The sequence below is a fragment of the Stenella coeruleoalba genome (genome assembly GCF_951394435.1).
Source record: "Stenella coeruleoalba genome assembly, chromosome: 3".
Taxonomy (NCBI): Eukaryota; Metazoa; Chordata; class Mammalia; order Artiodactyla; family Delphinidae; genus Stenella; species Stenella coeruleoalba.
This window is the reverse complement of record NC_137148.1, coordinates 29,644,124-29,670,547: the sequence shown is the minus strand read 5'-3', so window position 1 is coordinate 29,670,547 and position 26,424 is coordinate 29,644,124. Positions and strand designations below refer to the sequence as shown.

The following is a 26,424-nucleotide window of genomic DNA, read 5'->3' as shown; positions in this document are numbered from 1 at the left end:
CATCCAGAATAACGTGTGACCAAATATCTGGCACTGTGGTGCAGCCAAGTTGACACATAAAATTAACTATTACAGGTAAGCATCATTAGCCTCATTTTTAAAGATGTGGACACTAGGAATCTTCAAGGTCAAGTGATTTTTCCAAGGTTACATAGTTATTAAAATCTACATTCAAGGCACTTTCTGTTATATACAGCTGTCTCATAAAATCCACGATTCTTAGTGTTACCATGATTAATTTTCTTCATTGGTCCATATTAGAAAACCTCTGCAGACCCAAGATGCATTGGGATTCCTCCTGATTTTCTTTGTGTGTTCTGACACCAATTTTTTGACACCAACTGGGTGTCCTACAATTCAATTCAATTCTAACACTACTTAGAGTTAGCAAGGACCCCAAAAGTTAAGGGCTCAGTCTCACAAGACTGCCCCCCTTCAAATGCCAGTTACAACTTTCAGGTGTCTCCAAGATACCTACATTTCTGCCTGGATAACTACAAATTCAAGGCTTCTCACAACCCTCTCAGGTTTTAAAATTTGCTAGAACATTCACAGAACTCAAGAAAGCTCACAATTGCCATTTTATTAAAAAGGATACAAATGAACAGCCAGACGAAGGGATACATAGGGCAAGGTCTAGGCAAGTCCCGAGCACAGGAGCTTCTGTCCCCATGGAGTCTGGGTGCACCACTCTCCCAGTACATCAACGAGCTCACCAACCAGGAAGCTCCACTGAGCTTGGTGTCTGGAGTTTTTATATGGGATTTCATACTATGTGGGCATGATTGATTAAATTGTTGACCATTATTAAACTCAATCTCCAGAAGACCTACACGCACTTCTGTTTTTCTTTCACCAAAAGGGAGCTTCAAAGAGATAGTTTTGTTCTATTTGCAAAGCATTTAAAGTCACAGATTGGTAGAAACAAATATAGATCATTTAAAAATTATTAGAAAGGGGAGAACTCATATTCTATTCACTTATCGTGTTCAACCTCACACTCAGGACAGGAATCCTTTCCATAATAAGCCTTCCTAATGGATGGCACATATGTGAGGATTTGGAAAACTAATGTACTTATTTAAACTTCACTTTCCCACCTTATACTTGTTAGGATGGTTACTATTAAAAAAAAGAAAACAGAAAATAACAAGTGTTGATAAGAGAGCGGAGAAATTAGAACCCTTGTGTTTTGTTGGTGGGAAAGTAAAATCATGCATCTGCTGTGGAAAATAGTATGGTAGTTCCTTACTATTTAAAATTTTAAAATAGTATTATTCTATGAACCAGATATTCTACTTCTGGGTATATATCCCCAAAGAAGTGAAAGCAGGGACTCAAACAGATACTTGCACACACAAGAGCCAAAAAGGGTAGGCAACTTATGTGTTCATCAACAAATGAATGGATAAACAAAATACATAACTGGATTATTATTCAGCTTTAAAAAGGAAGGAAATTCTGATATAGGCTACAACATGGATGATTCTTAAGGATATTATGTTAAGTGAAATAAACCAGTCACAAAAGACAAATACTGCATGATTCCACTAATATGAGATGTAGAACTGTTAAATTCATAGAGACAGAAAGTAGAATGGGAATTTCCAGAGGCTTGGGCAGGGGCAGGAAGAAGGGTGAGTGGGTAGTCATTGTCTAATGGTATACAGTTTCAGTTTTACAAGGTGAAAGAGTTCTGGAGATTGACTGAACAACAATGTGAGCAAAGTGAACACTACTGTGCTGTACACTTAAACATGGTTAACATGGTACATTTTATGGTATGTGTATTTTACCACAATTTTTTTTACAGCTATGGCTGTCAAAGCCATCCCTAATTACATTTCTGGAGTTAGACTTAAAACAACAAAAATGAAAGTAAAAATAAACAAAAAATCTCTTTCATTTTCCTACTTCTAAAACCAAAGCTAGGAGGAAATATTCTACTCATCCCTGATTCCCAAAAGCTATTTCTTTGAAAACATTAATAAAATTAATAAAATCCTAACTAGATTTATCAATAAAAAAGAGACAAAACAGGGACTTCCCTGGTGGTCCAGTGGTTAAGATGCTGTGCTTCCACTGCTCCACTGCAGGGGGCATGGGTTTGATCCCTGGTCGAGGAACTAAGATCCTGCATGCTGCACAGTGCAGCCTAAAAAAAAAAAAAAAAAAAGAGAGAGAGAGAGAGAGAGAGAGACAAAACACATAATCCATTATCAGGAATGATATAGAGTGCCATTATAGATCCTTCAAATATTAGAAGGATAACAAGGGAATATTATAAACAACACTGTGCCAGAAAGTGCAGAAAAAAACATAAACAAAATTCAACATTCAGTCATGAAAAATTTTAAAAGGATTAGGGATGGAAAGGAAATTACTCAACCTGATAAAGAACTTTACAAAAAACAGCATCTAACATCGTACTTTCAGTATCAAGTGAAAGGCTGAACACTTTCCTGCTAAGATCAGAAGATAACAAAGATGTCCGCTGTAATTCCTTCTACTCAGCATGATACTGGAGGTCCTAGCCAGTGTACTAAGTTAAGAAAAAGAAAACAAAAGGCTTACGTATTGGAAAGAAAGAGATAAAACTGTTTTTATTCACAGACAAGTGATAGTCTATGTAGAAAAATCCTTAGGAATCTACGTCCACTGCCCCAAACACTAGAACTAATAATAATAAATAATGAAATATGTGCAAGACCTGTACACTTAAAACAGACATTGCAGAGAGAAGCTAAAGAAGATGGAACTAAATACATGAATTGGAAGCCTCAATATTATTAAGGTATCAATCCTCCTCAATTGATCTAGAGAGTCAAGGCCATCCCAATCAAAATTCTAGCAGACTTTTTTTTTTTGGACAAGATGATTTAAAATTTATAAGGAAATGCAAAGGATCTAGAATAGTTAATCAATCTTGAGAAAGAAATACACAGTTGACAACTTATACTTTGGATTTTAAGCTATAATAATCAAGGTGGTATAATAATGGTGTAAGGATAGAAAATCAACCATTGCAACAGAAGAGGGAGCCAGGAAATTGAACTATTATTCATATGTGGTCAATTGATTTTTGACAAAGATACCAAGATAATTTGAAAGAGAAAAAGATAGTCTTTTCTGTAATAACCCTGGAACAAATAGATAAACGTATTACTAAAAATGAACCTTAATAACTACCTCATACAAAAATTAACTTGAGATGAAATATACTAAAATGCAAAAGCAAATCTATAAAGTTTCTAAAAGAAAACAGAAAACTATCTTCACAAAGTTGGAATAGGCAGGTTTTAGACAGACAGAAAAAGTGCTAACCATAAAAATTAGACAAATCAGACCATCAACACTAAACGTATCTGCTCTTTAAAGGATAACATTAGGAAAAGAAAAGAGAAGACTGGGAGAAAATATTTGTAAAAAATGTACCTGAAAAAGGACTTGTAATCAGAATATATAAAGAACTCAATGTAAACAATTTGATTAAAAAACGGAAAAATGATCTTGCAGGCACTTCAGAAAGAATATACAAATGGCCAGTAAGCACATCAAAAGCTGCTCAACATAACGAGTCATCAGGAACATGCAACTAAAATCACTGTGAGATATTGTTTCACATTCACTAGAAGGGCTAAAATTAAAAACACTGTTGATACTACGTGTTGGGGAGAATGTGGAGAAACAAGACTCCTAATCATTGCTGTGAAGTGGTATAACAACTTTGGAAAACAGTTTGTCAGTTTCTTATATACTTAAATCTACACCTACCCTATGATCTAGCAATTATATTCTTAGGCATTTTCCCCAAGAGAAATGAAAACAATGCGTCCACAAAAAGCTTGAGCAAGAATGTTCATAGTAGATTTTATTCCTGTGAGCTTCAACATGAGAACAACCCAAGTGTATATAAGCAAGGTAAATGGATAAGCAAATTGTGGTATATTCATACACTGGATACCTACACAGTAGTAGCAAGAAATGAATTACTGATACATGCACCACAGAGATGAATCTCAAATGTGTATAACAGCTTGGGGGTAAAAACAAGAGGCTGACCCTGTGGGATGAAGGACCAAGATCTTGGCACACATGTTAACGCATACACCAGAATGCTGCCACACGTGCTGGGAACCTCGGGCAACAGGATACCTTTTTTTTTTTTTTTTTTTTTTTTTGCGGTACGCGGGCCCCTCACTGTTGTGGTCTTTCCCGTTGCGGAGCACAGGCTCCGGACGCGCAGGCTCAGCAGCCATGGCTCACGAGCCCAGCCGCTCCGCGGCATGTGGGATCTTCCCGGACCGGGGCACGAACCCGCGTCCCCTGCATCGGCAGGCGGACTCTCAACCACTGTGCCACCAGGGAAGCCCAACAGGATACCTTTTAACACTTATTGATATGCCATGTTATGGAAGGCCATCTGCATCAGCAGGCGGACTCTCAACCACTGCGCCACCAGGGAAGCCCAACAGGATACCTTTTAACACTTATTGATATGCCATGTTATGGAAGGCCATCTACTGAGGATGCTCTAGACACCTTAGATGGTGAGTTCCACTAGGGGACCTATAGGACCCCTTTCAAAACGAAGATTCTATGATTTGTCCATAATTATTTCATTCATGTTGATGTTGTCTCCTTAACTGTGTTGTACAAGTTCTTTGAGAGCAGTAAACTGAGGTTATACCCTGGACTACACCACAGTGCTAACATGTCACTTATAAACAAATCACATTTACGGAGTGTTTGTCATAGGCCAGACACTGTTTTAAGCGCTTTTCATGTGTTTGCTCGTTTCTCTGCAAAAGCCTCATGAGATAGGTAATGGCCAAGACCTCACAGCAGGGGTGTAGAGGCAAGATCCTAACCCAAGAACCCTGACTCCAGAGCCTCTGCTTTAATCCATGCTCACTGCCTCTCATCGGGCACAAAAATAGATGCTCAGCTAAGCACTTATGAAGGGCCTGAGTGATGGCTGGTCCTTGAACTCAATTTGTGGTTCAGTTGTTCAAAATGTGTTGGTTTTGAAGTCACCGGTTAATTTCTATATAAATTACTAACCACATCCAACTGTCTCAGAAGTGGGTATTTGTCCCTAAGAGAAAGAGGTGAGAAAATGCAGCTGTATCAATGCAAATACATCAGCCCAGAGAAAGTGACCTGCTTGCTGGGCTAGCAGTTTTCTTTTAAACAACAGCACAGTCCGTATCTCTCACACTGCATGAAGTGTGAAAGACAGCAATGCACTGTTTTTGGAACTGGACTGCTATGGCCTTGGAGAAATCCTTCGTACTTCTGACAAGTGTCCAAAACTCCAAATTCAAAAGGGCTAAATAATAGTCATTGTTATAATTCACTTTCTATTTAAATTGAGGATTCTATTTAAAAAGTGCTGGCTCAACCATTATATTAAATCATTAACTTGACTTGAAATCTTAAACAACATTTCGGCAAAAGGTAAGTTTCACACCTGCGTTGCTTTTTAATGAAGCCTGTTGGCAAATCTAGTACAATATCCAAAAGTCAGGATTTAATATGCAATCAATACCTGTATTCAGTAGGAAGCTGCATTCCTTCTACCCAAATGTCAGACAGCTCACCCCCTGTGGATGGCAATAAACAAGCAAGGCAGAAGTCATAGGTATAAGATCTGGACTGCTAACAAGTGATGATGGTCTGAAGATATATTTTGAAACTAACTAAAGTAACATCAAAAGAGCATAAAATATGCATGTGTGAGCTGAGCCAGAAAGAGGACAGGGGTTAAATTGGAACTGAGGAGATGGGACCTGATCTCACAGGAGAGAGAAGGAAGAAAGTTTTTAAATGGCCTATATCACCACAAAATGGGTTCAGGTCCTAAAAGAATGTAATGCTAACAGGACATAAATTCTTTTCCCTTAGCAGATCCAGAGAAACTACCAGACCTCCAGAAACTACAACTCAGTAACTTGATCAATGCCTCTAGAGTAGCGATGCACCTAAGTGAAAACACCATACTTCAGATCTATATAATGACTGGCTTAAGTAACTGGCACCAAATCCTTTCTCGTCCTGATGAAAGGAGGTAATTTGTAACATAGAGGGATGCTGCCATCTAGAGAGAGACTGTAAAGTAAGGAGAAAGTTTTTGAACGTTGGAAATGGACTATTTTGGTCTAAGGTTGGCTATGTTAAACTTTAGTTATCTGCAGAGAAGTGAAATTGCAGATAAAGATTTGTGTGCCTGTGTGTTTTTATAAGCTCAGCATGGGTAAGACATATACCGGTGCTACAGATGATGAGGTTCTGTTTGTTCAACAAGGCCAACTTTGTCATAAGGAGCTTCATTTTCAAGCTTCGGTGTTATTTGCCATTTTTCTTTTTGAAAATTGAGTAAGCTAAAATTAATTAGTAGAAGTGATGGTTTTGTTAGTGGGATGAAGCAAAGTAGGTTTAGAGGGATTTGTAGAGAACAACTAGCTACAAATTTAAAGATAAGAAAAAACCAAAATGATAGAAAAAACAAATCTTCAAAAAAAACCCCACCATAGGGACTACCCTGGTGGTCCAGTGGGTAAGACTCCACGCTCCCAATGCAGGGGACCTGGGTTTGATCCTTGGTTGGGGAACTAGATCCTGCACGCATGCCACAACTAAGAGTCTGCATGCCAGAACTAAGAAGTCCCCATGCTGCAACTAAAGATCCCACATGCTGCAACTAAGACCTGGTGCAGCCAAAAATAAATAAATAAAATAATAAATAAATAAATATTTTTTAAAATCCCCACCATAATAGATGTGCCAAACTTCTTTCTATCTTTGGGAACATCTGTCACATTTTAAGGCTTAAACTCAAGATATTGTTCATTATCTTGCTCATAGCATGCAATTAACACTTACCAAATAAATCAATATTTTTCTTCCCCAAAATTTCCTCCGAGTGATTGATATTCATAAATCATTGAATGTTGGGGCTTCAAAGATCACGTAGTACAATTGAATTTACATATTAGAAAACTGAAACCAGAGAAGCTAAGTCATCTACTCAAAGTTAGTAGTTAGTGCAGAGAGCTGGGACTATGTGTCCATCTACATCTATCTAAGAATTTTATGATATGAGGACCATCATTATTAAAAGTATATAACATAGTTAAAAAATTAAGGTGAGATAAACTTGAGTTTTACCTCATTAAAAAAATACCCATAAGAAGAGTACTTGGTATGTAATATTAATACATATTAAGCATGTAGAGAAAATGATGAGTATGTCAGGGAGGGAGGAAGGAGTAATGGGAGGAGTAGAGGGAGGGAAACGTGTAGGGAGACAAGGAAGGTGGGTGTTAGAGAGAAATATGGAGCCAAAGGGAAGCAAAGAAAGGAGGAGGAGACAAATGAGGGAAAGCTGATTTTAAAAAAAGATCCAAAATGTGGTATACACATACAATGGACTATTACTCAGCCTTTACAAGGAATACAATTCTAACATATGCAACAACACAGATGGACCTTGAAGACATTACGCTAAGTGAAATAAGTCAGGCCCAGAAAGACAAATATTGTCTGACCCCACTTACATTAGGTACCTAGTCAGAGTCATAGAATCGGAAAGTAGAACAGTGGTTACCAAGGGCTGGGGGGAGAGTGGAATGGGGAGTTCGTGTTTAATAGGTACAGAATATCGGTTTGCAATGATGAAAAATTTCTCGAGATGGATGGTGTTGAGAGTTATGTATTGTGAAAATACCTAATAACACTGACCTGTATTTAAAATGGTTAAAATGGTAAAATTTATGTTATGTATATTTTCACACAATAAAAAATGCTTTAGAAAAAGATATCACATAATTACAATATCTCCTCTGATCCTTTCATCTTGACTTGTCATAATAGTTCAATGATCATAAAAGCTTGAAGGAAAGAAAATGAATAAATATAAAGGATTGTTCTCAGGTTTTGGGGGTTCTTTTTGAGACTTTTTCAAGTCATATACATTTGAAAACTGATCAGTTTTTATCCTGTAATCTTCTTTAGCATGTTGAACAAATGTTTCTGGTAAGGTTTACAAGTTGCTACCTGGCCTTTACTTCTCTCAAACTAGTTCTAATGCAGAGCAGTGAGACGTGTGTGCAGAACCATCTGCAGCAGGCGGCACGGTACCCCCCCCCCCCTCCATTTCTGTGCCCCGAGGGCAAGCAGGGCATTTCAGTCCTCACACACGTAAGGTGAGGGTGAATGTTGACCTCCGGGGGCTTCCGTGAGTTCCCGAGAGGAGAACGGGGTCCAGGCCTTCCGGGCTTGTGAGGGCCTTGGGTGGCAGCCCTGCTCCTTTCTTCCTGCCTAGGCCTCCGAGGTCTTGTTCTCAGTGGAATAACATGCATTTACTCCTGTGAAACGGGAAAACAAGGAGCCTTTTCTCCTGCCTGCTCAAAGGCTCAGGGCAAAGAGGAGTGAGTTTAAGGAAGAGAGTTTGGGAATTGCAAGAAGTTGCAATCAAGCTTCTCTATCCGGCCTTGGAATCCATGAGGGAATTTAAAAATAGTGCCCTTCTTTACTGACGAGGAAGAGCTTAAATGTATCTGCATTCAATATATGAAGCAGCATTTCAGCCATATCTAATAGTCTTTGTGAAGAGTGATTTAATTATTACTAATATGATATTTTGTGTCAAAATCACCTTTTTAATTTTAGCAGTGCAGAAAATGCTAGGGAATTCCTTAAAATTAACAGATACCATTTTAAACCTGTATAATACTTATCTTCAACATGCCATGAAGCCTAGACTATATTTCCATCCCCTCCTCCCTCAGCAAAATGGAGAGACCCACTTCTAACATATGGAAGCATTTTCACACTGCAAGTTATTCTGAGGGGAGAATATGTGATTTATAAATGCTGTCAAATGAAATATGTATTTCCAAATGGTACCGAGTGGACCAGGCACATCACAAGACACGTTCTGCATCTTTACTACCCCATGGGCATAAACGAAGGAATGGTGTCGAGAAAGAGCAAACAGCTCTTTCTGGCATTATCAATCCAGAGGGCCCACACTTGCTGCTGACAAACATATTCAAGTAATTAAAGATTACAGGTAACCTTATCACAAAAGCATACAATAGTTTATATTCCATAAACTATAAAGGTCTATAATACTTATAGGTAAAATAACACCTTCAAATTTTGGAGAAATGGGTATGCTTTGTCAAAAGTAATACATTCTTCTGAGTCACTTTTGCCAGTGGCTGAAAATAAATATTGACATAGAGGTTTTAAACTGCTAGGCTCACCACGCCATTGCCTGCCAACATTCTCAAACAAACCTTTTGAAAGTCAAAATACGAACAGAAAATGGTAAGAATAAGTGAAGCATCTTGCAGGTTTACGGATGGCAAAACAAAAGTGCAGGAACACTCACACAGTCTGGGATGACATCTCAACTAGGCTCGTACAGACCACAAAGGCAGAAGGGCTATCACAGCTCAGGTACATCACAGCTTCATAACGAAAGAAGCTGTAAAACAGGCATTTAACTAAGCCAAGAGGGAGCCTTTCTTAGAGGAAAACACATGAGATTCGGAGTCAGCTCTCATGTGTTTTAGTCCCAGATCTCTAAGTACGAGCTGCGTGACCTTGCACACATCTTGTAATTCTGGAGGCTTCGTTGTCTCATGATCCAAGGGTTTAATAACTTACCTCTTGAGGATCGTATCATGTAGTAAGAGCCGCGGTTTACCGAGCATTTCTCATATGCCAGGTACTGTGCTTAGCATTTTATCTACGTTACCTCGCTAAATCCTTACAACTTTGTGAAGTATGTCTTACTATTCCCATTTTACAGATGAGTAAACGTGGCCTCAGAGGGATCAAGTGATCTGCCCTAGTTCACAAAGTTAGTGAATTGAAGAGACGGAATTTGAATCCAGTCTCGTTTTTGCCAAAGTTTAGGTTTATAAAACCCTGCATTCTGGCTCGTGGTAGTCATTTACTTAGTCACCAAAGATTAATATACTTAGACACGTTTTATAATAGATGAAGTATGATACAAATATACATTTTCACATTACACATGTGCATAAAAGAAGCATCATGGGAGATCAGCGAGGTCTAACTTTTAGGTCATATGAAGTAAAACATTTCAAAAGGCAAAAGGTTAAAGAGTAGTCATGACATGCATAAGCATGTCATATGGTACTGTTTTAAGAAGAAAGAAAAAGAAATAATTCAAAGAGTCATGTTTTGACACTGAAAACAATAGTAAAATTTAATGGAGCATGCTGTGTTGGCTGTTGAAAAAGGTCTCTTGGAAAACAAGAAGGTCTTCATGAAACCGTTCAACTCACTGAACATCCCCCAATATAAAGCACACTGCACATGACGACCATGTCTTTTGGGATACATTACAGAACACTCTCAAAAATATAAAGCCAGTTTCTTCCTTCATCACTGTATTTTGATCTGCAGAGTGATTTTGCCAGATGTTCTGTATCAAATGACTTAATGAAAGTTTTCTGTTCTTTAAAATCTGTGAAGTTCCCTATTTATAACGACATTAGTGAAGTACATGACTTTAAGAAATGAGAGAAGAATTTTTCTTCAATTGAATTGCCACAAATCTCCAGATTCTAAAATGCAAACGAAATCAAGTCGCTGGCCATAGCCCACCACCACATACGACCGGATTATAAACTAAGCGGCATGGTTTGGTGTTGAGGTTGGGGTGAGAACACATTAAACACAGAGTTTTCAGGGGCTTGGTCCGACCTCCAGAAGGGTAGCAAGGTCTGTGTGTGACACAACCTCTAGTTCTAGCTCACATCAGACACTTGAATTATTTTTATGTCTTGGTTTTTCGAAATCGATCTGTGTCTAAATGGAGACCAATATACAAACCAGTTGAGAAAAGAGTCTAATGTCTTTGGAACTTACAATGAATGGATCTCTTGAAGACTAGCAGCATAAGAAGCAGATGAGGTCAGAAAATCGGATGGATTAGACAAAGTTCCCAGTGGTAACGGCTGTATTCAGTGGGTTGCGAGATACTTTTCTCATCTTCTCCAATGTCGCATTCTGAAAATGAGTAATTTCTTTATCAGCATGGTATTTATGAGAAAAGGGATAGCTTCCTTTGTTTTATTCTAATATTGATTCTTTTTTTGCTCAAGTGTGTGCTTACATTGAATCAAAACCAAGAAATTCTAGATTTCTTAGAGCAGGCAGTTTATAATTCCATTTCCAACAAAAATTTACAGCAGTTCAAAAAATGCAGAATTGAGTTGAGAAGTGTTTTCTCCTTTTACTTCCTATAATGTATGTATTACAACACACTTGTGTTCGTAGTACACAATTGGTTATAACTTCAGCAGGGACGACAAGGCTGGAATTGTTCCAGCAGGGTCCATTTACCTTGTGTCTCAAGTTGAGCTGGTGCTTTGTGAGTTCAGCCTGGCAATTTCCTATGTAAATAGGAAATTGTATGTGAATGTAAATAGGAAGTTTCCCTCTGGGGTCCTGGTTATTTTACCTTCAAGTCAGTCCGTACAAAACATCTGATAAAGTAAAATCAAGAGTGTCCCATCATAGTTAATAACGACTCTGTGGCCCTACCACCTCCTTCTGTAAAGACATATTTTTTAATATTTTGGTGGGTAATTTGTTGTTTAGTTCATTCCTTTTGCATTTTTACAGAATTCCTCCATAGATGGCTAGAAATGAGTACAGAATGTCTTATGCCTATAGTTCCTTCATGAATTGGCACAGATTCACTTTTCTTCTGGGGCAACAATTCATCATTTCTTAAAACTATCTTAAAATATTTTAACATAGATTTGAGGGCTTTTTTTTAAAAAAATCAAATTGTGATTCAGACCCTCTACATCCCCTCTTCCTGGGTCTCCTGCTATGATTGATCTTTTTTTCTACCGAAGATGTCATTTTTTATAGTTGAGACTTTAGATGTTTTAAATTCCTGTTGAAAAATCTTTGAACTATGACAAATGCTTTTGATGTAGTTTATGCTTTCAGGCTAAATTTTCGCTTTGCTGAAATAAACATTTTAACTGACATTTAATAATCCCAAGCAAAGATATTTTCTAAAAAAATTTCCATTACTCAGATTTCAGACATATTATTAAAACAGAAGACTCCTTGCATCGGAGAGGAAATCACTGTTTTAAGCAGAATATCTGAATGACTGATTTCAATATCAGTATCGATATTTCAATATCCTAACTACAGGCATTTCTTTTTAGGTCTTCAGAGTAGCCCTGGACTTCACCTTACATTGAATCACAATAATCATAGTGTGTAGTTTGAGTTGTAATTCTTTTCTCATTAACTGTCAGGTTACTCAGAACGTCTGGAGATCTAGTCATTAACTCCAAGGGTCTCCACTGCCATCTTCCTAGATTTGGTCTCAGTGGGCAGACACCTGGAGGTGCTCTAGAGGACCGGTCCTCAAACACGTATACAGACCACCTGGGGATCTTGTAAAATGCAGATTCTGCTGCAGTAGGTCTGGGGTGAGGCCTGAGAGTCTGCATTTCTAACAAGTCCCTGGTCAATGCTGCTAGTCTGTCTGGACCACACTTTGAGGGGCAAGGATCTCTAAAACTATCAATGGGCCATGGGCCTGAATTCAGAAACTTCCTGATATTAAATAAGAAAAAGAAAGATAGGAGTAAAACAAGGAAAAGTGAGAAGAGAACCAGGGGTAAGAATAAGGTAATGAGTGAAAGGAAAAAGAAAGACCTTTGAGGAACAATTAAGAAGTTTCCCCAGAGCTAACAGGGTAGCTAGGTGATGGCAATGACATAGGACTGGAGGAGAGGAGGGAGGGAAGCTAACTTTTATTGAGTGTCTTCTGTGCAACCTGTGCTCTGACATATTGCCATGTGTTTAGGCATGTATATGTAAATGGATATACATGGATATATATATCTGTGTATATATGGAGGATGGATCGATAGAGAGAAAGATATTCTGCCTTGTTCCAAAAAGGTTTGAAGAAGCTGTACCAGGTGCTCTTACATGCACACATTTCTTCTATCCTCATAACAACCCTTTTAAAATATATATTGAGAGAGACGAGAAAGCTAAGCCTTGCAGTAATTTTTTTTAAAGCACAGCTCTAGGATTATCTAACTTCAGAGCTCCAAAATCCATGCTTTGACCAGTCAGAGAGCCAGACACGAGTGAAAGAGGTGAAGAGGACAGTTTTGGAACGTGAGAAGAAATGAGGAAAGAGGACGTGGCAGAGACACATGGAAAAATCCAGGGAGAAAGAGAGAGGAAAATGCAGGGCATGCCAGGGCTGCAGTCCAAGTGGATAATTCTAGTCCTGGTAGCAATTAGAGGCGACCCATTTGGCAGTGTCCGCTCCTCTGCAGGAGGGTTGTTGCCACCATCTTTCCTGCCAAGAGTGTTTCCACAACCTTTGTGGCCCTGGTTGGAGTAGCCTGGTTCTATCCAGTGTGGAGAACTCAGTTTTCACCTTAATCACCCTAAACTACCAAGCAGGATGAAGCAGTCTGCCAGACTCTCGGTGGGAGAAGCCATGTAGCAGAAATGTGGGACCCCTAGAGCTTCCTGCCCCCATGCCCACTGGGACTCCATTCTCAGTCTGTTCCTCCTCTTCCGGATCTGCTTTTGGCTCAGTAGACACTCTTAAACCTTCTCCTTTGAGATGACTGAAAATCCTCCAGTTACTTTCCTACGTGAAACACGTTTGTCAGAGACTGAGTGCCAATAAAATATATTGAAAACAAAAAGGTAGGAACAAGACCTTACAACTCACCCAAAATTTTGGGGGAAAATTATGGTACATATTAGAATAGGGAGAAAAGAAGTGTATATTTACTGTTAACACTGACCATTACACAACCTTAGAATCCTGAAGAACAAAGCTCTTACATTATGCATAATGTTCTAGCTGAATTCTTGTCTGGAGATGTGAAGGAGTATTTTGAATGAAGGTGAAGGACAAGAACATAAAATGCCTTTCAGTAGATTAGACGGCATTATAAAGAGCAGATCTTTAGTTATTCAGAAGCGTGCTATTGCACTCTGAATTCAGTGAATCCATCTTGCCCACACATCTATTTCCATATACCTCTATGCAAAGAACAGGTAGGCCAAAGAAATAAGATACTGGGTACTTGTTAAGCAGTATAATTCAATAAGAAGTCTGTCGTTGGCCAGGAGCGTGAGAATTGTCCTTTGATCATGAGTGTCTGACACTACGGTAGAAAAGAAATTATTTTCAAATTTGGTTTTTATTTTTTCAAAGTTACGTATATTCATGTGGTTTAAGGGATCAAATGGTCCTACAAGACTTTTCTGGAAAAAAGTAGCAATCTCCTCCTGGCCCCTTCCTCTGCTTTCTTTTTTCTTGGTCCCCAGAGGTAACAGCATCCAACTCACAGCTGTTTCTTTTGTATTAACCTCCATATAACCAAATACTAGGCATTTAGGGCTACTTCTCTATATTTATGTTTAGGTGCTACTGGTTTGCAACTATGGAAGAATTTAGGTCCCTTTCACAGATTTTTCTGACCCCTTCAACCCACTACCACCATACACATGAATGGTTTCCATTCCCCCATCTTCCCAAAATCACTGCATCAGAAGTCTGATTAGATCAATATTCAGTATTCACATCGTCATGATTATGTAATATATTTTGATTACTTTTGTTTTCCTGCCCAACTTTTTGTTTTCTCTGGATTTAATAATTGTATCATATTTTTGTTTTGTTTTGTTTTCTTAGTTCTCTACGTACTAGTTACCAGTCAACCCCCAAAGTCTCTTCCAATTATCTAAATATGCTTTCAAAATATTCAGTTACTTGAGATATTCAACTGTTTCTAGTTCCATCCTTTTGGAGACTTCTTTCCTGGAGTCTCCTCAGGGACCTCCCCCATTGTGGACTGCTTATTCTCTGCAATTGGTGTACTGCTATCGTTCTGGGCTATCCTCTCACCATCATCCTGGAGGCTGCCTTCACCTCTTCTGAGTCGGTGCCCCTGTTTCTTGGCTACTTAGTTTACTAGCTCTTTTGGTAGAGCACTTCCTTTAGAAGCATCCTGAGAATGAGTGCATGTGGGATACATACTTTGAGAGCTTACAGTTGGAAATGTTTTTATCATGTCTTTACACTTAATCGGTACATTATATTAGCATATAATTCTAGACTGGAAATCATTTCCTTTCAGAGTGTTAAAAGCATTGCTCCTTTGACTTCTAACTTACAGGATTGTTGTTGTGAAACCTAAAGCCATTCCGATACCTGACCCTTCATATGTGACTTTTTTTTACCCCCTTTTCCATGCCAATAGGACCTTTTCTTAGTGGTGTTCTAAGATTTCACGATGTGCATTGGTACGGTTCTATTTTCATGTATTGTTCTGAGTATTGGATTGGCTCTTTCAAACTGGACACATATGTCTTTTGATTTGGGGAATTTTAATGATCTATTTGTTGATAATTTCAAGCCCTCTTTCTCTATAGCTTCTATTAGTCAGGCATTGAAGTGACTCTTGGACTGATCCTCTGAGTTTTCTTATCTCTTCTCACATTTTTCATTTCTGTTCTTTTGCTCTGCTATGTGGACTATTTACTCAATTTTATTCTCTAAATCTTCTATTGATGTTTTTAAGGCAACATTGATGCTACTACCATATTTTAAAGTCCAAATTTCTAAAAGCTTATTCTTGTTCTGTGTTAACTCTTTTTAAAAAATAGTATTCTGTTTTTGCTTCATGGATGTTTCATATCTGTGAGGATATTAATTATATACATATTAGATATATAAAATATATATGTATGAAAATAAATTATTTGTATATAATTTTAGAAAATATATATTAAACTCTCTGCATCGTCTTTTCCCTCCAGTTTACTTTCCTTCTGTTTACTCATTCAACCACTGAATTGTATGTCTGGTGACCCTTGATTGCCTGCTTATACTTAAGAAAGAGGCACTCACGAAAAAGCTCATCGGCAGCTATGTGCACTTGCACTGGGTTCTCATCATCTGGTTTGACCATTCACTGAGAAATTTGTTTGCCAATATCTTTTGTTCTTTTCTTTCGGGTTGCTCAGACTCCCAGAGAAAAATCTTATAATTTCCTGCCTGGAGGAAATAAACCTGGCTGCCAGCATTCTGTGAACTGAGTAGAGAGTGCTCAGACTGAACCTCAATATTTTGTATGCGTGGTAGGCAGTATAACAGCACCCTAAAGATGTCCGTATCCTAATGCTCAGAACCTGTAAATATGTACCTTATGTGGCAAAAGAAACCCAGTAGATGTGATTAAGTTAAGGATCTTGAGACGGGAAGATTATTTTAGATAATCCAACTTCATCTTCAGCCTCATCTTATACCACTGTCCTCTCCCTCTTACCTTGCAGAGTGACTTGTATACGGTCACCCCTCAATACATATTTGTTGAATAAGTGGATTGATCAACAAATATATTAGAAAGAAGAAGGGATACATTTTAAAATATATCATTTTAAGGACCGTGATCTTATTTTCAAGTTTTCCTACTGGGTCAGGTTAGAAAACTGCTATGAACCCAATGGCTTGATAAATGTTTACTTTTGACTTTGTCTTTGGAGCCAAAGGACTGGTTTGAGAAAGGGAGAGAGAATCTAGATGGACGAGGAGGTAAGGAGGTCATCTGTTTTCCAGCTAATGAGCTGGGCAGTGTCAGGGAGAGGAGGCGGCTGCACTGAGGCTAATATACCTTCAATCAGACAATGTATACCTAGATCCTAGCACAGTGGCTGGCACAAAAAGATACTCAATAAATATTTGTTGAATTGATGAAAAAAAATGGCCTTCCTACTTTACCACATGCCCTCCAAGCTACAAGTAACCCTTTATGATTTCCTACTTAACGCTGCCATTGAAGATCACTTCTGCCCATTTTTAGCTCTATGTTTTGATAGAGGAAAAGTCAACATGCTATTTGTCTATGGTTCGGTCAAGTCATACTATTTTAAGGACAACTATCCTAAGTCCAATTTAGAAGAGGCCCATTTATTATTCCACTTCATAAGTATTCCACTGCACATTCACAAAGACTATGTCCTTTCAAAGTCATTAGAGATCTCATTTCTTAAATCTAATGTAATTGCCGAAAAAGGAGCTTGTTCTAAGAAAGAACAAAGAATTGAGCTACAGTTGAATATGGATGGCAATGCAAATCTATTGTTGAGCATTTTCTGCTGTGGTTCACTTGGTTCCAAGGGCCGACAGCATAGTAAGCACTTGCATAAAAAAATGAAGCTTATCTTGCTGGACCGAAAGAAGGCACCAAGTTCACGGGGCCCCAGGAGCTTGGCAAAGGGTGGTCTGGCAGAGTTTTGACACGCTATTATGGGATAAGATTGTGGGTAACTGGAAAACCCCTTTCTGGCATATAAAAGATGTAATTATCTGGTAGTTCCTTGAAATTCTTCAGCTAGACTTATTTATTTAACCAGTGATGGCAAATTACCTCAGCTTCTATGCCGGCATGATACATCGGTAATGGCTGCTAGAAGCCTATAATGATAAAAGTGCTGAGGAAATATTGGGGCTCATCAAGAAAGTGTTGTCATAGATTAGCAATGTCAGCTATGAGTTTTGGAATAGAGATTGGTGTCACGCCACATATTTAATATCCTTTCAGGCTTTTTTTTTGGTCTTATTAAAATCTAAGTAATTATATCTAAAAATCCACATAATTTTCACATAAATTCTGTAAAGTAAGTACTGTTATAGTCTTCATTTTTTTTTTTCGGATGAAGAAACTTAAGGTACAGACATATTGTTTCCAAAGGTATATTGCCAATTAGCAGTGGAACTTATATTTGAACACATGCCTCTCTAACTCCAGAGCCCCTCCAAGCTTTTAACAACCATATAATCTTCCCTAAGAATTCTAGAGTGCTGATATTTAATGCTGTTATCACTCATTTATACCCTAGAGTGAATGAGTTCCTTTCTATCCTTACCTAAGAGAGGAAAATATAAAAGATTAATAAGGTTGGCAGGGCTGAAGACAAACTACCTACTTTACAATACTGTTTAAGACTGATTCTTAGTGTAAATATTGAAAACCTGACTTAGTATATGACTAGTCAAGGAAATATGAATTATTCCTGGATTATTTAAGTACATCTGTACCATTTATATTTTGAGATCCAAACCAAGTAGAAGTATTACTCTCAGATGAGATTTTTTTTTTTTTTTTTTTTTTTTTGCGGTATGCGGGCCTCTCACTGTTGTGGCCTCTCCCGTTGCGGAGCACAGGCTCCGGACGCGCAGGCTCAGCGACCACGGCTCACGGGCCCAGCCGCTCCGCGGCATGTGGGATCTTCCCGGACCGGGGCACGAACCCGTGTCCCCTGCATCGGCAGGCGGACTCTCAAACACTGCGCCACCAGGGAAGCCCTCAGATGAGATTTTTCATCCTTTGAAATGTTTTATTCTAAAAGTAAGGATGTTAATCACTACGTCACGATGAGTTTCCAAATGCAGGTAATTGTACTTTGTTTTCCTTAAACATTTAAAGGTTGTTCTTTTAATGGGATGATCTCTCTATTTATGGAAACATATTACTATCACTTTCCCCGAATATTTATTTCTCTAATTAATTGTTAAAATCATTTGTAAATATGCGATTTACAGCATTCATGTAAAACAATTTGGATTTTACCCAAAGGCAGGGAAAAATACAAACCCAAAAAATCTTCAAATATTTGTAGTTGGTGTTAGAAATGTCAGAGTATTGTTTGATTTCTTGCATGTTCTTTTACTTTTACAGAAAAATCTGTCATTGCTCAACCAATATTTGTTTTTGAAAAGAGAAAACAAACTTTTAAGGTAAGATCAAGTCACTTTTCTTTGATTTTTTTTTTTGAGGTATTTATTTATTTTGGCTGCGTTGGGTCTTCTTTGCTGTGCGCGGGCTTTCTCTAGTTGCGGTGAGCAGGGCCTACTCTTCGTTGCAGTGCGCGGGCTTCTCTGCGGTGGCTTCTCTTGTTGAGGAGCGCCGGCTCTAGGCATGTGGGTTTCAGTAGTTGCAGCGCGTTGGCTCAGTAGTTGTGGCTCACAGGGTCTAGAGCGCAGGCTCAGTAGTTATGGTGCACGGGCTTAGTTGCTCCGCAGCATGTGGGATCTTCTCGGAGCAGGGATTGAACCCGTGTCCTCTGCATTGGCAGGTGGCTTCTTAACCACTGCACCACCAGGGAAGTCCCTCTTTGATTTTTATTTTGACAAGATTATATTTCGAGAAGCTAGCTATACTAAATGATACCACAGCTGCATAAATTTATCCTCTGGGGCTTCCCTGGTGGCGCAGTGGTTGAGAGTCCACTTGCCGATGCAGGGGATACGGGTTCGTGCCCCAGTCCGGGAAGATCCCACATGCTGCGGAGCGGCTGGGCCCGTGAGCCATGGCCGCTGAGCCTGCGCGTCCGGAGCCTGTGCTCCGCAACGGGAGAGGCCACAACAGTGAGAGGCCCGCGTACTGGAAAAAAATAAATAAATAAATAAATTTATCCTCTGTTCTTCACTTAGAGGAGTAGTAACTCCAGAATATTTACATCATAGGGATTTACTGACAGCAATTTGGCTGAAATGGGAAGCCAGAGGCCTTATCTTGAAACTATGGATAACATGCCATTTTTACCAAATTATCTGGTTTTTTTTTTGGAGTGACTGGGAAAGGGGAGGGGCTGAAGGAGGTTAGGAGGGCTAAGGCTCATCATGTATTCCCCACCACTGACCTAGCTTAAAACTGGATATAAAATAAGTTCTAAACTGCAATATATGATTCAAAAGAAATCTTGAGGACTCTATTTGCTTTTTCAGCATCATACTAAAATCACTTGCTTTGAAAGACAAATGATAGCATTAGTAGCATTCTCACTTTAGCCTAACTAGTATTTTCTTGTTATTCATTCTTACTTATGGAGGTAATTTACCCTACTACCCACAAAACTAACTAAAGAAAAACTCAACTCCTAGTGAGTAAGGGTGAGCAGCTTTTCCTAGCCTAGCTGAATAGACCTGGCTTCTGAGAATTCTCTTATAAAGTGACAGGGTGAAAGTTTGATTTGAAAACAGCAAACACTCAGCTCTCACTGGTAGCTTTGTTTCCTTCCAGAGACCTGCAGAAGACACCCTGTATGAAGCAGCAGAACATGGTAACGATTTGTATCCTGTTATTTCAAAAGCAATCTTTATACAAAGAGATAAGTAGGCACAAGCATTTTGGCATGTGGCACAGACAATGTAAAATCGAATGGTTTTTCTTGTTTTTAAGCATGCAAGTAGACTGGCTCTTGTTTTGAAAGATGACATGTAGGTCTTTGAGAACACTGATGTTAATAACGCTAAAATCCCATGATTCTCCACTGCCTGTACTTCAACCTTCCAAAAGCATTCTCTATACAATCTCAGAATGTGTACGCAACTTCTTGCCAAGGCCACTTGTTTCTAATTGTTTCATCGTAGGATGATATGCCTATCGGTTTATAATCACCAAGTTATTAACCCCAATATCTAACACTGTGCTTCAGGAATTAACACATTGTCAAACGATGATATATCTAGAGAAAAGGAAATTCTGTTTCTCCTCTCATATCATGGATTGAGGCTAATTTGTTATTGCAATCAGTTTTACCCTTCACATTGAATTTCTTACAGAGTGTAATGATTCTTCAAGAAAGCGTGTCCGGTCTTCGTCTTTTACTTTGCATACTACAGATTCTCAGTCCCAAGGAGGTAGGTATAGCCTTGACTGTTGAGTGTTCACTGTTATGTTTACTCTGAGTGTGACACTACTAAGGGACTTTTCAAACACATAATGTTTAAAAATCTACCCATTGATAGTGTTTATAATATATTGTTGTATGAAGATAGCAGTTTATAAATGAATTGCACAGTGAGTTATTATTTAAAAATTCAATTAATCAACATTGGAAAAAAGACTGAAAGGATATAAACCACAGTGTTATCTTAGGTAATGAGATTACAAGTGATTTGGTTCCCTTGTCCATCCCCCCCACCCCCCACCCCCAGCCCACTCCACCCCCCCACTCCGACCTTTGTATTTTGCTGTGTTCACAAAGTTTCTGCATTAAGCATGTATTAGCTTTACAATTAGGAGAAACTGCTACTTCCTCCTAAGTAAACATCTACTTAAATAAACAGATGTCTGCTTTAAAAAAAACACTTTATTCTAAGAACTTTATCATATGCTGTGTTTTGAATAAACCATTAACTTAGTTTGCCTCTCTCCTACACTCAAAGCACTCTGGTGACTTCTTTTATGATAGATCACACTGCCCTCTGCTGCGTCATACAGCTATTTATGTATGTGTCTGTCTCCTCCACTGAGAGTTCCTTGAGGTCATCTTCACGCCTGATAGAGTGTCTAACACACGATGATCATGTAAATATTTACTGAATAATTCTCACCAGAGGCACTCTTTATTTTTAATCGATAAAAATACAAAGATTTTTCTAATCTGGTGATAAAGAAAATTTTCCAAAACAGCAAAAATCCAAATCAAAAGAAAAACAAAACTCACTTCCTCATTGACTCCAGTTTGCAATCTGCTTTTAGCATCAACCTTGTCCCAGAAGCGACTAAGATCGTCATCCTTCACGGATCTCCCGACCTTCCCCCCTTCTGGGCCAGGTAATAAAGAACTTCTTAGAACCTCAAGCCTGACACTCTGACTTTTCCAAATCCATTCTTATTCATGACGAGCTTTCTTTTTCAGCTACTATAAAACTCTGACATTTTAGTGGCAAATAAAATAGGGGCCTTAGCAAAGTATGCATGTAAGGCTACGTTCTGAATTCCAGCCCCACAAATCTAGACAGTATATCTGTTTATTTTTGGTAGAAAGTTTAAGCTTGATGACGTTTTTTAGGATTTCATGTTTATGACAGTATTATTTTATGTAAGGTAGCCCTATAAAATATAGTAACTTGCTTTATTTTCCTTATTATTGTCCATCTGTACAGTTTATAATATATGCAGTACTCAAAATATATAACTGTGTAGATTCTCAAAGTTTATGCTTTAAATTTATATTCTAAAGTTTAGAATATGATTCCTTTTGAATTTTTCACTAATTAAAACATTACCTCTTTTTATTTGAAATTTGTAATACTTTGCTAAGTAAAACTATTTTATCATAATAAAATATTTGAAATGGTTGAAACATGCTCTACATCAAGATTATGATTTGTAGTCTTGTATATTTTTGTTTCTACTGAACAACCAACTGCCTTTTCCGAGTTAAGCTTACCACAAGAAACAGAAAATACGAACTATTCACTTCCTTTTAGCGGATTCTACCCAGGAACCACAGAGTTTTCAAACTAATGAATTTATATTCTTATTAACAATTCCAAGCGTGACTGAGCAACAATATGGTCAGACACCTTTCACATACAGAAGAGACAGGTTCTAGTTCAATAAGCTCCATCTATATGTGCCTGACAAGTTACAGACATTAAGAGGAATAGGGGTCTTAATCCCAGAGGATTTGTTTTATTGTATTTGTGCATAAAGTAAAGGAATGGCTTTAAATTATCTGGAAGACTGCTTCAATTCATTTTCTAAAAATCAGACACACATACAAAAAGAATGAATGAAAAAACCACTGATATTACCAAGCACATCCCATTTTATGTTGTGCAGAATCTTGGCGCTGTTGGAATGGAGACAAATAGTACAATTTTAAATGGCCCATTCAGTGTTACTTTTTAATAATAAAGATCATAAAAACCATGTAATTGAACTTTGAATTAGAGAAGCTATTCTACCCCAACATTTATAATACTTCGAAGAAGCAATCCTTATTCTTTTCTCATCTCCTTTAATCCAACACTCAAAGGTTGCTATTTCTGCGACTGGCAACCAAGAGGTGATCTCTGAGATGTGTAGTACAGACACACCTCGTTTTAGTGAACTTCACAGATATTGCATTTTTTACAAATTGAAAGTTTGTGGCAACCATACCTCAAGGAAGTCTATGGGTGCCATTTTTCCAACAGCATTTGCTTGCCTTGTGTCTCTGTGTCATATTTTGGTAATTCTCACAATATTTCAAACATTTTCATTATTATTATACCTGTTATGGTGATCTGTGATCAGTGATCTTAGATGTTACTACTGTAATAGTAATTTTGGGGGGGCACTTAAACCACGACCATATAAGTCATGATGGCCAACTTAATAAATGTGCATGTCGACTGCTCCACCAACCAGCCTGCTCCCCCATCCCTCTCCCTCTTCTCAGGCCTCCCTATTCCCTGAGATACAGCAATATTGAAATTAGGCCAGTTAATAACCTTATAGTGGCCTCTAAGTGTTTGAGTGAAAGGAAGAGTCACATGTCTCTCACTTTAAATCAAAAGTTAGAAATGATTAAGTTTAGTGAGAAAGGCATGTCTAAAGCCAAGATAGGCCAAAAACTAGGCCTCTTGCACCAAACGGTTAGCAAATATGTGACTGTGAAGGAAAAGTTCCTGAAGGAAATTGAAAGTGCTACTCCAGTGAACACATGAATGATAAGAAAGTGAAACAGACTTATTGCTGATATGGGGAAAGTTCTAGTGGTCTGGAGAGAAGATCAAACCAGCCACAATATTCCTTCAAGCCAAAGCTTAATCAAGAACAAGACCCTGACTCTTTTCAGTTCTGTAAAGGCTGAGAGAGTTGAGGAAGCTGCAAAAGAAAAGTCTGAAGCCAGCAGATGTTGGTTCATGAGGTTGTAGGAAAGAAGCCATCTCCATAACATAAGTGTGCAAGGTGAAGCAGCAAGTGCTGATGCAGAAGCTGCAGCAAGTTATCCAGAAGATCTAGCCCATATCATTAATGAAGGTGACTATGCTAAACAACAGATTTTCAGTGTAGATGAAACAGCCTTATACTGGAAGAAGATGCCATCTAGGACTTTTCATAGCTAGAGAGGAGAAGTCAATGCCTGGCCTCAAAGTTTCAAAGGACAGGCTGACAATCTTGTTAGGGGTTAATGCAGCTGGAGACTTTAAATAGAAGCCAGTGCTTATTTAGCATTCTGAAAATTTAGGGTCCTTAAGAATTATGATGAATCTACTCTGCCTGTGTCCTATAAATGGGACAACAAAGCCTGGATGACGGCACACCTCTTTACAACACGGTTTGCTGAATATTTTAAGCCCACTGTTGTGACCTACTGCTCAGAAAAAGATTCCTTTCAAAATATTACTGTTCAGTGACAATATATCTGGTCACTCAAGAGCTCTGACGGAGATGTAAAACAAGATTAATGTCATTCATGCCTGCTAACACAACATCCACTTTTCACCCCATGGATCAAGGAGTCATTTTGACATTCAAGTCTTATTATTTAAGAAGTACATTTTGTAAGGCTATAGCTGCCATAGGTAGTGATTCCTCTGATGGATCTGGACAAAGGCATTTGCAAACCTTCTGGAAAGGATTCACCATTCTAGCTGCCATTAAGAACATTTGTAATTCATGGGAAGAGGTCAAAATATCAACATTCACAGGAGTTTGGAAGAAGCTGATTCCAACCCTCATGGATGACTTTGAGGGGTTCCAGACTTCAGTGGAGGAAATAAGTACAGATGTGGTGGAAATAGCAAGAGAACTAGAATTAGACGTGGAGCCTGAAGATGTAGCTGAATTGCTGCAATCTGATGATAAAACTTGAACAGATGAGGAGTTGCTTCTCATGGATGAGCAAAGAAAGTGGTTTCCTGCTCATCTAGCCCTGGTGAAGATGCTGCAAAGGTTGTTGAAATGACAATAAAGGATTTAGAATAAACTTAGTTGGGGGTTTGAGGGGACTGACCCCAATTTTGAAAGAAGTTCTGTGAGTAAAATGTTATCAAACAGCATTGCATGCTACAGAGAAATCATTCGTGAAAGGAAAAGTCAACTGATGCTGCAAACTTCATTGCTGTCTTATGTTAAGACATTGCCACGGTCACCCCAGCCTCCAGCCACCACCAGCCTGATCAGTCAGCAGCCATAGACACTGAGGCAAGACCCTCCACCAGCCAAAAGATTATGACTCTCTGAAGGCTCACATGATGGTTAGCATTTTTTAAGCAATAAAGTATTTTTAAATTAAGATAGGTATATTGTTTTTCATAGCAATAAAGTATTTTTAAATTAAGATACATATATTGCTATTGCACACTTAACAGACTACAGTATAGTGTAAATGTAACTTTTATATGCACTGGGAAACCAAAGAATTTGTGTGACTCACTTTATTGTGATACTCATTTTATTGCAGCGGTCTGGATCCCAATCAGCAATATCTCTTTGGTATGCCTACAATTCTGTTCTTGCAGCCAAGACCACAGTCTTATCCCATCAATTCACTTCACAGAAAAATGGCCTAGAATAATGGTCATCTTTACTTTTCTCTTCGGGTATCATTAAAGAGTGGGGAAGGGGCAGAATTTGCTAACAGTTTTATAACATTCTATAAGAAATATATACTAATGCACACAGATGGTTCACTACCAATTCAGAGTTTATAATCTGTAGAATTTCTCTCAGTATTCAATTTCATGATTCTAAAGAAAACTCTCTATTTCACTTGCGACCTAATTTTCACTTATTTTTCTGAGTAAAAAGACTGTAGCGAAACTCACCTTGCCATCACACTTTTTTAGCAGAATCAGTGCTCTCATGAGCACCGCCTATTACTGTTAGTGCCAACAGCGACATCTACTGGTGAGTTCAGTGCAAGACCGTTAAAACAGTAGAAACTGACTATAGGTTTAAAAATTTTTGTAAACATGTTTTTTACAGTGAAGAAAAACAATGTTTTTATGACATCAACTTTTGTGCAAAGGAATGTTGATATGAACAGTGCAGAACAAGGTATGTAGCTTCTCTTTATTACAAGAACCTCAGAAATTTTGTTTTACCATCCATATCTTAATCTCTGTGTGTGTGTATGGTGGTATGGTGGTTGAGTGACAAAACATGAAGGAAAGCATTTGGTAAGCTAAGTCCCATGATCAAAATGAATAGTTACTGGGTTAAAAGTAGGCAGGAAGAAAGTACCAGGCAGCTCACTGGCTATTTTGACTTTGATTAGTTAACATTAACCCCTCGTTTAATCATGACTTTAGAAAATTAGCATTAAATTAGTAAAAAAATAGAGAGGAATATTCCACTGAAGATATATTGACCCTTTCATTCTGTTCTTTTAAGGTCCTGTGAAACATTCTGAACATGTTCTAAGACCTGCTATCTTGCAGCCACCTCAAGCTCAAAAGTGTATAAAAGTAAGAAAAGCATTTGGACACGATGTGCTGGAATCCTGCAAGAGTGGAGAAAAAAACAAAAATAAGGTAAGAAAACCTCCTATTGTAGGAATGACCTCAATTCCCCATCCTTC

The 26,424-nt window shown here is 38.3% G+C and overlaps 1 protein-coding gene across 2 annotated transcripts in view; it reads left to right on the top strand.

The window, feature by feature from the left end:
• Window positions 1-26,424, top strand: part of RANBP3L (RAN binding protein 3 like) — a 48,679-nt gene that overhangs the window by 4,250 nt on the left and 18,005 nt on the right. Inside the window, exons 2-7 of one of the 2 annotated variants that reach the window (XM_079917632.1) lie at window positions 18,798-18,856; window positions 20,142-20,181; window positions 20,684-20,761; window positions 21,606-21,680; window positions 25,830-25,901; window positions 26,238-26,377. In XM_079917632.1, the coding sequence (XP_079773758.1) occupies window positions 18,798-18,856; window positions 20,142-20,181; window positions 20,684-20,761; window positions 21,606-21,680; window positions 25,830-25,901; window positions 26,238-26,377 (464 nt within the window). The remainder of the gene's footprint in view (window positions 1-18,797; window positions 18,857-20,141; window positions 20,182-20,683; window positions 20,762-21,605; window positions 21,681-25,829; window positions 25,902-26,237; window positions 26,378-26,424) is intronic. The other variant, XM_079917633.1, reaches the window with a different exon arrangement.